The sequence below is a fragment of the Heteronotia binoei genome, chromosome 19 (genome assembly GCF_032191835.1).
Source record: "Heteronotia binoei isolate CCM8104 ecotype False Entrance Well chromosome 19, APGP_CSIRO_Hbin_v1, whole genome shotgun sequence".
Lineage (NCBI taxonomy): Eukaryota > Metazoa > Chordata > Lepidosauria > Squamata > Gekkonidae > Heteronotia > Heteronotia binoei.
Window position 1 is genome coordinate 45,485,379 of NC_083241.1, and position 14,653 is coordinate 45,500,031.

Genomic DNA, 14,653 nt, shown 5'->3' on the forward strand with positions numbered 1-14,653 from the left:
CCCCCCCCGCGTGTAGTGAGGGGGTTCTGGGGGAGTCCCCCCTTTCCCTCCTCCCGTCCTCGGGGGGGGGGGTGTCCGTGTCCTTTCTCTCCGAAGGGGACCCCGCTGGCCGCGAAGCCGTCGGAAGAGCAGAGACCCCCCCTCCCTCCGGGATGCCGCTCCCACGGGGGGGGGGGCGCTGAGTTCCGTAGACGGAGCGGGCGGGGGAGGATCTGGAGAGTGGCCATCTCAGCCGCACAGCCCCGGCCGGGAGGCGGCGGAGGGAGGGGAGGGGAGGGGAGTGGCCGGTGGCTCCTGCCTGCCGCGGGCACTGCGCGCTGCTCCTGCCGGCCGGCCGTCGGGGGGCTCGCGAAGGTGCTGGAGGGAGGGAGGGAGGGGGCGGGCGGCGCCCCTGGCCTTGGTGCGCGTGTCCGTGCGCGGGGCGGGGCAAGGGGCGGGGCGGGGCGGGGCGGGGCAAGGGGCGGGGCGGGGCGGGGCGGGGGGCGGGGCCGGCGGCGGCTGCGGGGCGGCGTGGGGCGGGGGGCTGCCAGTCTCGGCGCGCCGGCGGCGGAGGAAGGAGGGGAGCAGGGAGCATGCCCCGCGACGAGAAGCACCAGCACAGCCGCCGCCGCCGCTAAATGGCGCCCCCCCGTCGGATGCTCCCGCCGCCCCTCCTGCTGCTGCTGCTGCTCTTCGCCGTCGCAGGTGAGCCGCCCCGTCCCTCCCGCCCTCCCGCCCTCCCCCGCCGGCGGCCCCTCGGGCACGTGCCCCCGGCCGTCGAGCAGCCGCCTTCTCTCCCTCCCTGCCTGCCTCCCTCTCCCGGGCTCTCACGCCGGCCTCTCTCTCTCTCTCTCTCTGTGTCCGGCAGGCGTGCGGGGCGCCCCTTCTGCGGCGGAGCTGTGGTTCGTGAAGGAGCCGCAGGACGCGACGGTGGGGCGGGCGGGCTCGGGGGCGGTGCTGGAGTGCGAGGCGCGGGCGGGCGAGGAGGGCCCCGTCGCCCTGACGTGGCTGCGCAACGGGCTGCAGGTGGCCGAGAGCGAGCGGCTCCGAGCCCTGCCCGACGGCTCCCTCCACCTCCGCGCCGTCGAGGGCCCCGCCGACGAGGGCCTCTACCAGTGCCTCGCCCGCAGCAAGCACGGCGCCATCCTCAGCCGCAAGGCCCGCCTCGCCCTCGCCGGTAAGTGCCCCGCGGGCCCCGGGGGGGGGAGGACCGGCGCGGCTCTGCTTGCCGTCGGGGGCGGGGGCTTGCCTCCGCTTTCAGCGCGCAGCGGGGCAGGCGATCTCTGGCAGGAGAGAGGGAGGGACGAGGAGGATCCAGTGGGGAGCTTCAAGGCTTGGAAGGTCAACAAGATCCCCAGTGGATCACCTGGCCAGCCCCTCCTGGTCTCTCAGGCCTTGAATCTCTTGGAGAATCCAGCGCCCCTTCTTTGCCACCCCCACCTGTTGAAGGGGCCATCTCTGCCAGGGCCGCTGAGGGGGGAGGGAAGCAGCCTTCTGGATGTGGCCTTCCTCTCCCCCCCAGGTGTCCCCAGGGATGAGGAGGTGAGCCCAGAGACAGCTCCTTGCCCTTCAGCCCCTTGGGAGCCCCCCTCGCCTCACCCACCTCCAGAGCTGAGGCTGGCAGGATCTTGCCCAAGATGGCAGTGCTCCCCGCGAGTCTCACTGGCCTCCCATTCCTTGTAACATTTTGGCCGCTGTGGCTGTAGAGATGTCGGGAAGCCTGTAAAGGCGGTTGTCCTTCACTGAGTGCAGCGTTTCTGTCCCGCTTTCCCTCTTGGCTCAGTGGCTCCAGCAAAGGGAGTAGAGAGCAAAGTGGGAGTCTAGGAGCCCCTTGAAGCTCTGTGGTGAATGTGAGCATTTGTGCACTAAAAGCACACTTAAACTGTTGTCCGATGAAGTGTGCTAGAAGACTGGAAAGCTTCACGTTCTCAATAAAACTTCCTTGGTCTTAAAGGTGCCTCATTGGCCTCCACCTTTGTGCAGTTGCTTGCAGCCAGCTTTGGAGTAATTTGAAAGGAAGGAAGTCCTTCGACTGCAGCAGTCTTAAAGTCAAAGTGTTTTCGGGGGTGGGGGGGGAGGGCTTGGGGGTACAAAGCAGTATCTGTGCCTGGGGAGCAGGCCTGGCTCCGGCTGGTCTTCTCTTCTTGGGATGGTGTTTCTAGGGCTGGAACCTGGCAAAAGAGGTCCCGCTGCTTGCTTTAATGGCTTTGGGTGTGGTGGGGGGGCAGCCACTAGGGGAGCTCTTGAGAAATGTTACGGATCTGCCCCCTTCCTGCCGCCTGGGCCTGTGTCTTGGAGGCAAAAGCCTCGCCTTTTGGGTGCAGCTCCTCAGTTTTTGGAAGGTGCCATTTTTGTTTGCTCATGGAGGTGCTGGTTTTTGACCTGTTTGTGGCCCAAAAGGAAACCTGGCAGACAGATTTCTGTAGCAGGGGCTCATCCGTTGTCTGCAGAGACAAGGCTTTAGCTGGCCAGTCTGGTGCAGTGGTTAAGTTTGGGAGGACCGGGTTTGATTCCCCACTCCTCCGCTTGCAGCTGCTGGAATGGCCTTGGGTCAGCCAGAGCTCTCTTATCTGGGAGAACCGGGTTTGATTCCCCACTCCTCCGCTTGCAACTGCTGGAATGGCCTTGGGTCAGCCAGAGCTCTCTTATCTGGGAGAACCGGGTTGGATTCCCCACTCCTCCGCTTGCAGCTGCTGAGATGGTCTTGGGTCAACCAGAGCTCTCGTAGGAGTTGTCCGTGAAAGGGCAGCTGCTGGGAGAGCCCTCTCAGCCCCAACCACAGCCGGTGACATGTTGTTTGTGGCTCAGGCTGGGGAGAAGCGGGGCTGTCCTTTCCAAAGCGAAGGGCTGTCGCTCTGAAATCAATTCATAGGAAGTGGCATGCAAGGATCCCCAGAGTTTTGTGGCCAAGGAACTCAGGCTGTAGCAGAACTTGCAATGGCTTTACAGTTGTGCGAAGGAGGACACAATGCCTTCATGGTGGGGAGGGGAGGCTGGGGGCTGCCTCTTTCTCCTTGCCTTTCTTGGGGGGGGTGCCCCAGTCTGTGAGAGCCACAGGGGGCAAGAATGCTCACTTTTTTGGCTTGCACAGACTTTGCCCTCTCGTTGGGGTCCGTGTGGGTCTTGCCTGGTGGAAATCTGACCCTTTTAATCTGCTGCAGTTGGAGGGCCTTGGAGATGGGAGCCCTGATGTGGGGGAAGGAAGTTAGGGAGGGAGAGGCAGCAGTGGCCTCCCATTATTCATGTGCAAATGAAGACTCCTCCGGGTGAAAAGGTTAGAAACCAGCCTGGATGAGGCCCCCCTTGTGATAAAGAGCAGATGACCCTCAGCCCTTTCATGTCCCCCCCCCCACGGCCCCCGGATTGTTCTGGAGGAATGCACGAGATGCAAATGTCCCTCTGCAAGGGGGGGGGGAAGACTCCCTCTCCAGTGGCCTTCTCCCCTCCCCTTTCCCCCTTCTCCTTCTTGGGGTGAAAATAAACTGCTGCAGACTGGGGGGGGGGCAGGCAAGAGTGTGAAGGCCCCGCCCCCCTGGATGTTTTCTTTGGGAGGCACGGGGGAGGGGAGGGCCGCTCTTCCCTCTTTGGCTGTAGGATGCCTTCCAGGGGCCTGGGGGGAACGATGGGCAGGGGGTCACATCCAAACCCAAGCAGGAGTTCTTTGGCTTGAAGAACTGAGGGGTGACATGAGAGAGGTTTACAAGATTATTCCTGGGATGGAGAAGGCAGAGAAAGAAGTGCTTTTCTCCCTTTCTCAAAATATGAGTACTCCTGGGCACTCAATGAAATTGCTCAGAAGTCCAGTTAGAATGGATAAAACAGGGGTGGCCAACGGTAGCTCTCCAGATGTTTTTTTTGCATACAACTCCCATCAGCCCCAGCCATTGGCCATACTGGCTGGGGCTGATGGGAGTTGTAGGCAAAAAACATCTGGAGAGCTACCATTGGCCACCCCTGGGGAAGTCCTTCAGCCAAAGGGTGATTAACATGTGGAATTCACTGCCACAGGAGGTGGTGGAGGCTGCAAGCATAGCCAGCTTCAAGAGGGGATTGGATAAAAATATGGAGCAGAGGTCCATCAGCGGCTATTAGCCACAAGGTATAGAAGGAACTCTCTGTCTGTATTCTGGGTGCTTGACAGGGCAACAGTTGGAGGGCTTCTGGTGTCCTGGCCCCACTGATGGACCTCCTGATGTTTTTAGCCACTGTGTGACACAGAGTGTTGGACTGGATGGGACATTGGCCTGATCCAACGTATGTTCGTATTGGGGGGGGGCAGAGGAAGGCCCTGCCCCCCCCCCCCCGGTTCCTTTCCTGAATTCACTGTGCTTTTGGGGAAGGAAGACTTCAAGACTGCAGAGGTGGTGGCCACTGGATGCTGTTGGTTCCTTTTCTGGAACGGAATGGGAGCCGGGGGTGGGAGCCTTTTTTGGAACTCCAAGCTAGCAGCTGAGGCCTTCTTGACTTCTGATCTGGGCAGGTTCTGGTGGCCACAGATCTTCTCACCGATTCTGTGGGGATGCCAAGAGGAGTTTGCTTGGAGGGGGCTGTGTTGGGGGCTTTGGGCTGTCTGCTTGAGACAGGGACCCCCACCTTTCTCCTGGGCGTGCTCTCAGGGGTGGGAGGGAGCCCTTCCCACCCCCACCAGGGCAGCCCTTTCCTTTCAGCTGAAGGCCTGCTTAGAATATTGCTGAACGCTGACCAGAAAATCAATGGGTTTGGGGGGCTGAGCTGCAGCTTTCTAATTAGGGGACTAATAGCAGGAAGAGCATCTAATCACCGCTCCTTGCAGAGGGAAGGCTGTAAAACAAGAAGAGTGTGTGGCCATGTGGGAGCCATGCTGAATGGAAGGGTTTGCAGAGTGCATGGGGGACTTTGGCTGCAGGCTGGGCATTCATGGCACCTCAGAGATGCTGCTCTGCCTGGTTGCCTGGAAGAGACACGAACTCACCCCAGATGATCAGACAGAAGCCAGTTGGTCCTGGGGCTCCCCGTGAGGTTACTGGTTACCCTTGGAAGTGCAGCCTTCGTGGATCATAGAATCATAGAGTTGGACGGGACCTCCAGGGTCATCTAGTCCAACCCCCTGCACAATGCACGAAACTCACAAACACCTCCCCCTAAATCCACAGGATCTTCATTGCTGTCAGATGGCCATCTAGCTTCCATTGAAAAACCTCTAAGGAATGAGGAGGAAGCCTGTTCCACTGAGGAACTGCTCTAACGGTCAGGAAGTTCTTCCTGATGTTGAGTCGGAAATTCTTTTGATTTAATTTCAATCCATTGGTTGTAATCCTACCTTCCGGGGCCACAGAAAACAATTCCACACCCTCCTTTATAGGACAGCCCTTCAAGTACTTGAAGATGGTGATCCTATCACCTCTCAGCCGCCTCCTCTCTAGGCTAAACATCCCCAGCTCCTTCAACCTTTCCTCATAGGACTTGGTCTCCAGACCCCTCACCATCTTTGTCGCCCTCCTCTGGACCCGTTCCAGCTTGTCTATATCCTTCTTAAAATGTGGTGCCCAAAACTGAAGAGAGTACTCCAGGTGAGGTCTTACCAGAGCAGAGTAAAGCGATACCATCACATCACGTGATCTGGACACTAGACTTCTGTTGATACAGCCCAAAATTGTATTTGCCTTTTTAGCCACCGCATCACACTGTTGATTCATGTTCAGCGTATGATCCACTAAGACCCCTAGATCCTTTTCTCACATACTACTGCTAAGACAAGTCTCCCCCATCCTATAACCATGCATTGGATTTTTCCTACCTAAATGCAGAACTTTACATTTATCCCCATTAGAGCCAGTTTGGTGAGAGGTTAAGTGTGCGGACTCTTATCTGGGAGAACCGGGTTTGATTCCCCACTCCTCCACTTGCACCTGCTGGAATGGCCTTGGGTCAGCCATAGCTCTGGCAGAAGTTGTCCTTGAAAGGGCAGCTGCTGTGAGAGCCCTCTCCAGCCCCACCCACCTCACAGGGTGTTTGTTGTGGGGGAGGAAGGGAAAGGAGATTGTGAGCCGCTCTGAGACTCTTTGGAGTGGAGGGCGGGATATAAATCCAATATCTTCTTCTTCTTCTTCAATTAAAATTCATTTTATTGATTTTAGCCCAGATTTCCAGCCTGTCAAGGTCATCCTGTATCCTGTTTCTGTCTTCTTCTGTGTTTGCAACCCCTCCCAATTTAGTATCATCTGCAAATTTAATAAGCATTCCCTCTATTCCTTCATTTAAATCATCGATAAAGATGTTGAACAAAACAGGTCCCAGGACAGATCCTTGAGGCACTCCACTTATCACTCCTCTCCAAGAGGATGAGGAACCATTCACAAGGCCCTCCTTCCAATTGTCTTTAGAGAGCTGTTTATGGAGTCACTTCGGCTTCTTTAGGCTTTTTCCATTTTTTCTTCTCATAGGAATCGTCTGTGATTGCACTTTCAGTATTTCGCTTTTAAGAAACTCCCACCCCTCCTGAACCCCCTTCCTCCTAAGTATTTCTGACCATGGGATTTTACCCAGCATAGTTATAAGTTTAACAAAGTTTGCCTTTCTGAAGTTCATCCTATAAGTCTGACTACGTATAGCTTTTCCCTTCCCTAAGACTGTAAATTCCAAAATCTCACGGTCACTCCAGCCCAGGGTGCCCACTTTTTCCACTTCTTCAGTCAATTCTTCCTTGTTGGTGAGAATCAAATCCAAGATAGCAGATCCCCTTGTTTCCGTCTTCTTTTTCTGGAAAAGGAAGTTGTCAGCAAGACAAGTCAGGAATCTATTTGACTTTTCATTTTTAGCAGAGTTGGACTTCCGACAGATGTCTGGGTAACTGAAATCTCCCATGATCCCTTCTCTTGGAGAACTTTGCAATCTGCTGTAGAAGTATCTCATCCAAGTCCTCTGCCTGACTTGGTGGTCTATAGCAGACCCCCACAATAATATCACTGTTATTTCTTACTCCTTTTATTTTTACCCAGAGACTCTCAACTGAGCTGCCATGGATCAGTGGTTCTTGCAGCGCTTTGTAACGTTGCAGCCATGTGTGTGCGCTAGTTGAGACGCGAGTTCCAGTAAATGGAAGGGGACGTGGTTGACACCCGCATTCTGTCCTGCCATGTAAGGCAAGATTTTGGAGGAGCCTAAAATCAGTTAAGATACACTAAAGTTTAATAAAATCTGGGTCACGCAGCTGAATCCCCCAGACTGCAGCATCCTTTGGGCATCAGGAACTACTTGGGAGAAAAGCTGCTGAAAAACTATTCCGGTTGGTGCCATGCTGGACTTTGGCACCACCACGGAGAAGGCCCTGTCCGTAGGAATCTCTTGTTTTACCACTGCATGAGTTTGCACAGAGATCTCAGCCACTGTGATCAGAGCTTGATGGTCACCAGGAGGAATGGGAGGTCACAGATGCCAGCCTGCAGGCCAAACCTCCACATGGCTTGTGGCACAAGTAGTGCCTTGGGTGGAGGCAGTTGGCCGTCTTGGCCAGCTGGCAAAATGGCCGTGCAGAGGGGCACTGGTTGCTTTGGGCTGCACTTTGGGGCCCAGGGACCTTTTCCCTGTCAACCTGTGGGGTGGTTCTGGGCTCGTGCCTGCAGCCTGAAGTGTAGGCCAGCCTGTCTGTTAGGAGGTGCCAAGCCGGGGCAGTGGGGCAAGGGGGCAGCTGTGCCAGGGGCCCTGGCAGGCCCTTCTGTTCTGCCCTCCCCTGAGAGCTGTGGGCATTCAGACCCTGCTGGGCGGTGTTGGGGGGCAGGCTCCTTGTTCTGGGCCATGAGGGGGGGCTCAGGATGCCTCTGCCGGGGCTGTGGATGGATGGCTGTGCTGGCCAGGCCACTTTCTGGCCTACGTGTGATTTGGGGGAGGGGGGAGGAGGGAAGCAAAGGATGTTTCTCGCTCTCCCTCCCTCCACTTGTGTTTTCTCCCAGCAGTGGTCAGGAGGGCAGTGGCAGGGCCCCCTTTTGTCTGCAGGCCCTGGCTCTGGCCGGTCACTCCCCGCCCCCCCTGCCTGCCGCTTGCTCTTGTTTCCACCTCTCCTCAGTTTAACAGCTGGGCCCTTTGTGGGGGGCAGAACAATTACAGGCACTACAGAAAGGAGGCTTCCAAGGGGAGAGGGGCAGGCCGCAGTGCAGGAGGGGAAGGGAGGGAGGAAGGAAGGAAGGAAGGAAGGATTCCCCTTCCCACTGTGGTCCCAGGGAGGCTCTGGTCAAGCTTCCCTCCGGTTGGGCCCCCAGTCCGGCCCTCCTTCCCCTCCCTGGCTGGGCAGTCTCTTGAAGGAGGCCTGCCAGGCTCCCTGCAGTCACCAGCGGAGATGAGGGGGTGGGGGGCCAGAGCCAGGCTGGAGATGTGAGGGTGCAGCCTGGGGAGAAGAGGGACAAGGCCACCCACTCCACCCTCCCAAGCAGCCATCCCCTCCAGAGGACCAGATCCCTGTAGCGTGCAGATGAGCTATAATTGTGAGGCTTCCCCGGCTCCACCTGGAGGCTCCGGGCTGCCATCTTGCCAGCTGCTCCTTTGGGGGGCGGGAGGGGAGAGGGGGCTGCAGGGAGTCATGCACAAGCCTCCCCCCGGGTGGAGGGAACCTCACGGCATAGCCTCCTATGAAGGCAGCAGGTGGGAGAGCTGGCATGGGGGGGAGGCCAGGAGAGCAGCCCTTAAGCCCCCTCTCCTGAAGACCCTGAGGGCCGGAAACAAAAGCCATAGTCCCGCAAGAGGTAGCCAGCCTTGGAGTCCTCTGGAATGGCTTTAAGGGGTGGGGGGGGACACATGATTCAGGCCCAGGTCTCAAGGCCCCTCCGCTGCCTTTGGGGGGGGATGCCAGGCAGCTCTGACTAGCTCTAGGTGTGCCAGGTGGAGGTAGGCTCCTGGGAAGGGGTGGAGGCCACGTGGATCTAGGAGAGGAAGTGGGGGGGGGAGGCGGCTTTTCTGGTTCTGAGCCTGATGAGAGGCATCAGTTTGGTTCCCACTGCAAGGAGTCATCCCAAAGTTTTCAGCTGGATTGTGGAGACACCTGACCCTGCTGTTTCCAGCTGCTCTGTCAAGACCCCCCCCCCTCAGAAGGCACAGGTTTCCAAATAAAAGCCTCGCGAGTCTTTTTTTTTGGGGGGGGGGGTGGAGAGTCAGCTGCTGCTGGTTTCTGCCAGAGCCCTGCAATTGCTGTGCCAACTGGACTGCCCCCCTTCCCTTCTGCATCCCCCTCCACACTGGAGTGCCCAGAGGGCTTTGCTCTTCTCTCGCTCTCCAGACGACTCCTGGAACTTCCCTAGCACTGGGGGGACCTGCTTGGATTTGATGGTTATTTTGCTCCAGCGAATGCACTTGTTACAGCTTGAAGCGCTGGACGGGTGATTGACCACTACCTGTGTCGTCAGTAGTGTTGAGAAACGTGTGTCTTATGAGCTTCGGACACATGCTTATTTGTTAGGTTTCTTTAAAACTGTCTGTAGAAATGGAGGGCTCCTTGTTGTGCTTTGTTGAGGACCATCAGAATTCCCCCCCCCCCCCAAAATCGGCCAGATGGCTGCTATTTCTTCTATGTATTGCCTTCCTTTGAATGCGTTCATGAGAAATGCTGTTCTCTTTGGGGTCTGGCAGCAGATTTTCTCCAGGCCAGTTTTGCCAGGGATCCTGGCGGGTTTCTCCCCTCTCCCCGTCTTCTGGCCATGGAGCAGGTGTCAATGGGGGTGTGTGGGGAGAGAAGTATTTGAGTGTCCTGCATTGTGCAGGGGGTTGGACTAGATGACCCTATCGGTCCCTTTCAGCTCTATGATTCTATGATTGTACCGATTCCTTCCTCCTCAACTGGGACACAAATGTCTGTGTGAAAAAAACTGATCCAGGCTAACCAGAAGGGGACCGGGGTGCCCCCCCTCGTGGGGGCAGGATGGCTCTACAGCTGCCTTGGGGGGGGGGATATGGGAGAGGTGCATAAAATGCACAGGGGGTGAGAAGAATAGATAGAAGGAGGGGGTTTCTCCCTCATGCTCCCATAACAGAACTTGGGGACACCCAGTGAAGTTGATGAGGAAAGAGCTCAAGGCAAGCAAAAGAAAATATGAAATATGTGAATTTAGGGGGAGGTCTTTGTGAGTTCCCTGCATTGTGCAGGGGGTTGGACTAGATGACCCTGGAGGTCCCTTCCAACTATGACTCAATGACTTTACACAGAGAGTGAATCAAAAGTAGAATTTGCTGCCAGAGGACATGGTGCTGGCCACCGGGATCAACATCTTGAAAGGGGGATTAGATAGATTCATGGAGGATCAGTTTATTAGGGGCTATAAGCTGTGGTCACTGAAGAGCACTAATCATCATCCCAGAGCCAGGAGGCAGCATCAGGGGAAGGCCTCGGCCTTTCTGCCTTGTTGTTGGCCCTCCAGAGGAGCTAATTGGCCTCTGTGTGAGACAGGAGGCTGGACTAGATGGACCCTCCCTGGTCTGACTCTGCAGGACTCTTCTGATGTTCTTCTCAGGGGAAGGCCTTGGCCTCTCTGCCCTGTTGTTGGCCCTCCAGAGGAACTGGTTGGCCGCTGTGTGAGAAAGGAGACTGGACTAAATGGACCCTCCCTGGTCTGACCCAGCAGAGCTCTTCTGATGTTCTTCTCAGGGGAAGGCCTCGGCCTCTCTGCCCTGTTGTTGGCCCTCCAGAGGAAACGGTTGGCCCCTGTGAGAGACAGGAGGCTGGACTGGATGGACCCTCCCTGGTCTGACTCTGCAGGGCTCTTCTGATGTTCTTCTCAGGGGAAGGCCTCAGCCTCTCTGCCCTGTTGTTGGCCCTCCAGAGGAACTGGTTGGCCGCGGTGTGAGACAGGAGACTGGACTAGATGGACCCTTTCTGGTCTGATCCAGCAGGGCTCTTCTGAGGTTCTTCTCAGGGGAAGGCCTCAGCCTCTCTGCCCTGTTGCTGGCCCTCCATAGGAAACGGTTGGCCCCTGTGAGAGACAGGAGGCTGGACTGGATGGACCCTCACTGGTCTGACTCTGCAGGGCTCTTCTGATTTCTTCTCAGGGGAAGGCCTCAGCCTCTCTGCCCTGTTGTTGGCCCTCCAGAGGAACTGGTTGGCCCCTGTGAGAGACAGGAGGCTGGACTGGATGGACCCTCACTGGTCTGACTCTGCAGGGCTCTTCTGATGTTCTTCTCAGGGGAAGGCCTCAGCCTCTCTGCCCTGTTGTTGGCCCTCCAGAGGAAACGGTTGGCCCCTGTGAGAGACAGGAGGCTGGACTGGATGGACCCTCACTGGTCTGACTCTGCAGGGCTCTTCTGATGTTCTTCTCAGGGGAAGGCCTCAGCCTCTCTGCCCTGTTGTTGGCCCTCCAGAGGAACTGGTTGGCCGCGGTGTGAGACAGGAGACTGGACTAGATGGACCCTTTCTGGTCTGATCCAGCAGGGCTCTTCTGAGGTTCTTCTCAGGGGAAGGCCTCAGCCTCTCTGCCCTGTTGCTGGCCCTCCATAGGAAACGGTTGGCCCCTGTGAGAGACAGGAGGCTGGACTGGATGGACCCTCACTGGTCTGACTCTGCAGGGCTCTTCTGATTTCTTCTCAGGGGAAGGCCTCAGCCTCTCTGCCCTGTTGTTGGCCCTCCAGAGGAAACGGTTGGCCCCTGTGAGAGACAGGAGGCTGGACTGGATGGACCCTCACTGGTCTGACTCTGCAGAGCTCTTCTGATGTTCTTCTCAGGGGAAGGCCTCAGCCTCTCTGCCCTGTTGTTGGCCCTCCAGAGGAACTGGTTGGCCGCTGTGTGAGAAAGGAGACTGGACTAAATGGACCCTCCCTGGTCTGACCCAGCAGGGCTCTTCTGATGTTCTTCTCAGGGGAAGGCCTCGGCCTCTCTGCCCTGTTGTTGGCCCTCCAGAGGAAACGGTTGGCCCCTGTGAGAGACAGGAGGCTGGACTGGATGGACCCTCACTGGTCTGACTCTGCAGGGCTCTTCTGCTGTTCTTCTCAGGGGAAGGCCTCGGCCTCTCTGCCCTGTTGTTGGCCCTCCAGAGGAACTGGCTGGCCCCTGTGAGAGACAGGAGGCTGGACTGGATGGACCCTCACTGGTCTGACTCTGCAGGGCTCTTCTGATGTTCTTCTCAGGGGAAGACCTCGGCCTCTCTGCCCTATTGTTGGCCCTCCAGAGAAACTGGCTGGCCCCTGTGTGAGACAGGAGGCTGGACTGGATGGACCCTCACTGGTCTGACCCAGCAGGGCTCTTCTGATGTTCTTCTCAGGGGAAGGCCTCGGCCTCTCTGCCCTGTTGTTGGCTTTCCAGAGGAACTGACTGGCCACTGTGAGACAGGAGGCTGGACCTTCGCTGGTCTGATCCTGTAGGGCTCTTTTGGTATTCTTCTCAGGGGAAGGCCTTGGCCTCAACAACAAACCAGGGAGGGTCCATCTAGTCCATCCTCCTGTCTCACACAGTGGCCAACCAGTTCCTCTGGAGAGCCAACAACAGGGCAGAGAGGCCGAGGCCTTCCCCTGAGAAGAACATCAGAAGAGTCCTGCTGGGTCAGACCAGGGAGGGTCCATCCAGTGCAGCCTCCTGTCTCACACAGTGGCCAACCAGTTCCTCTGGAGAGCCAACAACAGGGCAGGGAGGCTGAGGCCTTCCCCTGAGAAGAGCATCAGAAGAGCCCTGTTGGATCAGACCCTTTGCCCCTGAGCTGCTGCTTGTGCTGCTGGGAGGGTGCAGGGTGGGTGGGAGTGGGGGGCAGTCCAGGGGTTGTGGAGGCAGCTGAGCCCCCCCACAGCCAGTCTTTGTGAGCCCCTCCTGCTCTGGGGGTTCCCTTCCTGCTTGGGAGCTGATAAGAAGTTGGGAGAGGAGTGCAGGATGCCGGCAGAGACCCCGGGGGACTTTCCATGCATCCAGCACCTTCTTGAAAGACTCCTGCAGGCTCCCTGCTGGTGCCCTGGGCGCAGGCTGGCCCTGGGCCTGGTAGGCTTGGGGTGGCCAGAGGTAGGACTGCAAAGGGGCCTCCTCTGAGCAGGGCAGAAGGCACTAGGGAGGCATAACCAGGCAGTGGGGCAGGCAGAGGTGGGGGTGTGGGGGCGCGAGGGCTGCTGAATAAAAGAGGAGTGGAGGGAGCCAGATGACGCCCCCCCCCCCCCCGGGAACAATGGGAGGGCGCTGGGCCCGGCAGAATCGTTTTTGGGATTAAATGCGTGTATTGATTTCTGCTTCTTCACTGGCAGGAAGAGAGTCTCCTGCAGCCCAGAGGCAGGTCAAAGGTCGGCACTTTCTTTCACCGTGGAGCAGAAAGGGAAGAAAGGCCGGACTCTCCGCTTCCACAGTGGTGGCCTGAGCTTTGGAGTCTCCTCCTGAATAGTTTATGGCCGCAGATTGCCAGAGTGGGGGGGTCCCAATCCCTGCAGGTTGTGCGGGGGCAAGAAGCGCAGCCTTCCCTGGTCTTGCCTGGCCTTTGCCCCAAGGGTTTCTGGGCTCAGAGGAGGGCACTGGCTGCCCCTCAAGAAGCCCCAGAGTGGAGGAGGGGGGAGTCCTCTACACTTCCCCCCCAGCAATTTTTAACCCTGTATGACTTGTATTTACTATTGTTGGTGTGGTATTTTAACTGCTGTAAGCCGTCCTGAGCCTGCTTGTGAGGAGGGCAAAACAGAAGTCAAATGAATAAATTCAGAAGTGTAATGAATTAGTTGGTGTACCAAATCATATGAACATAAGAAGCTGCCTTATACTGAATCAGACCCTCGGTCCATCAAAGTCAGTATTGTCTTCTCAGACTGGCAGCGGCTCTCCAGGGTCTCAAGCTGAGGTTTTTCACACCTACTTGCCTGGACCCTTTTTTGGAGATGCCGGGGACTGAACCTGGGACCTTCTGCTTCCCAAGCAGATGTTCTACCACTGAGCCACCGTCCCCCCCCAATCTTGGTCAAGCTCTAAGCATTTTCCAGATGAAGAAGTCACAAGATCTTCATCCAACAACAAATCCACCAGAGCCGTCCAATCAGCTCCGAGGTCCACCTGGCCCCTTCTTCTGGCTGGCTGCAAGGATGCTCTGGTGCTCCCTTCCTTGGGCAGCCCATGCCCCAAGAGTGGGGCTGCCACCAAACAGGCCCTGGGAGGTTTTGCAGAGAGTACCCTGTGAGGAGGGTGCTGAAGAGCTGGGAGACCAAGGAGCCCTCCCAGGAGGAAAGGGGGAGGGGCTTGGGAAGGTCCGGTCTGGAGAAGAGGAGGCTGGGGGGTGGGCAGAGAGGATTGCTCTCCTGAAGTCTTTGAACAGCTGTCAGTGGAGGGCAGAGAGCAGCATAGGAGAAGACTCACTATTAAGAGTGGGAAGGTACCAACTAGATATTAGGAAAACCTTTTGTACTGTCAGAGTTCTACAGGGGGAATCAGCTCCCGAGGGACGTGTTGCGCCCCCCCCCCTTTCTGGAAAGACTTTTCCGGGATGCTCTGGGTTGATGCTGCATGGATTAGATGCCCCCTCCCCTCCCGCACTATGCTGCTTCTTCCTTTCAGCTGGGGGAGGAGGGGAGTGCTTCTGCCGGAATCCTTGGCTGCCTCCAAGCTCCACAAGGCACGTCCTTCAGTCTTCCAGGCAAGAAGTCACAGTTAATGGGCAGAAACTGCCCCCCCCCCCCGCCGGAAAGGGGGACCCTGCCCTCTTGGTCGCTTCCCCTGGCCGATTGTGTGCCCCCCCTCCCTCCACGCCTGCAACTTCTCCTTTGGGGAAGG

General features: G+C 57.4%; 1 protein-coding gene across 1 annotated transcript in view; it reads left to right on the forward strand.

Moving 5' to 3' along the window:
- The first annotated feature begins 617 nt into the window (after positions 1-617).
- Positions 618-14,653, forward strand: part of PRTG (protogenin) — a 40,208-nt gene continuing 26,172 nt past the window's right edge. Inside the window, exons 1-2 of the mRNA XM_060260001.1 lie at positions 618-684; positions 848-1,156. Of these exons, the coding sequence (XP_060115984.1) occupies positions 618-684; positions 848-1,156 (376 nt within the window). The remainder of the gene's footprint in view (positions 685-847; positions 1,157-14,653) is intronic.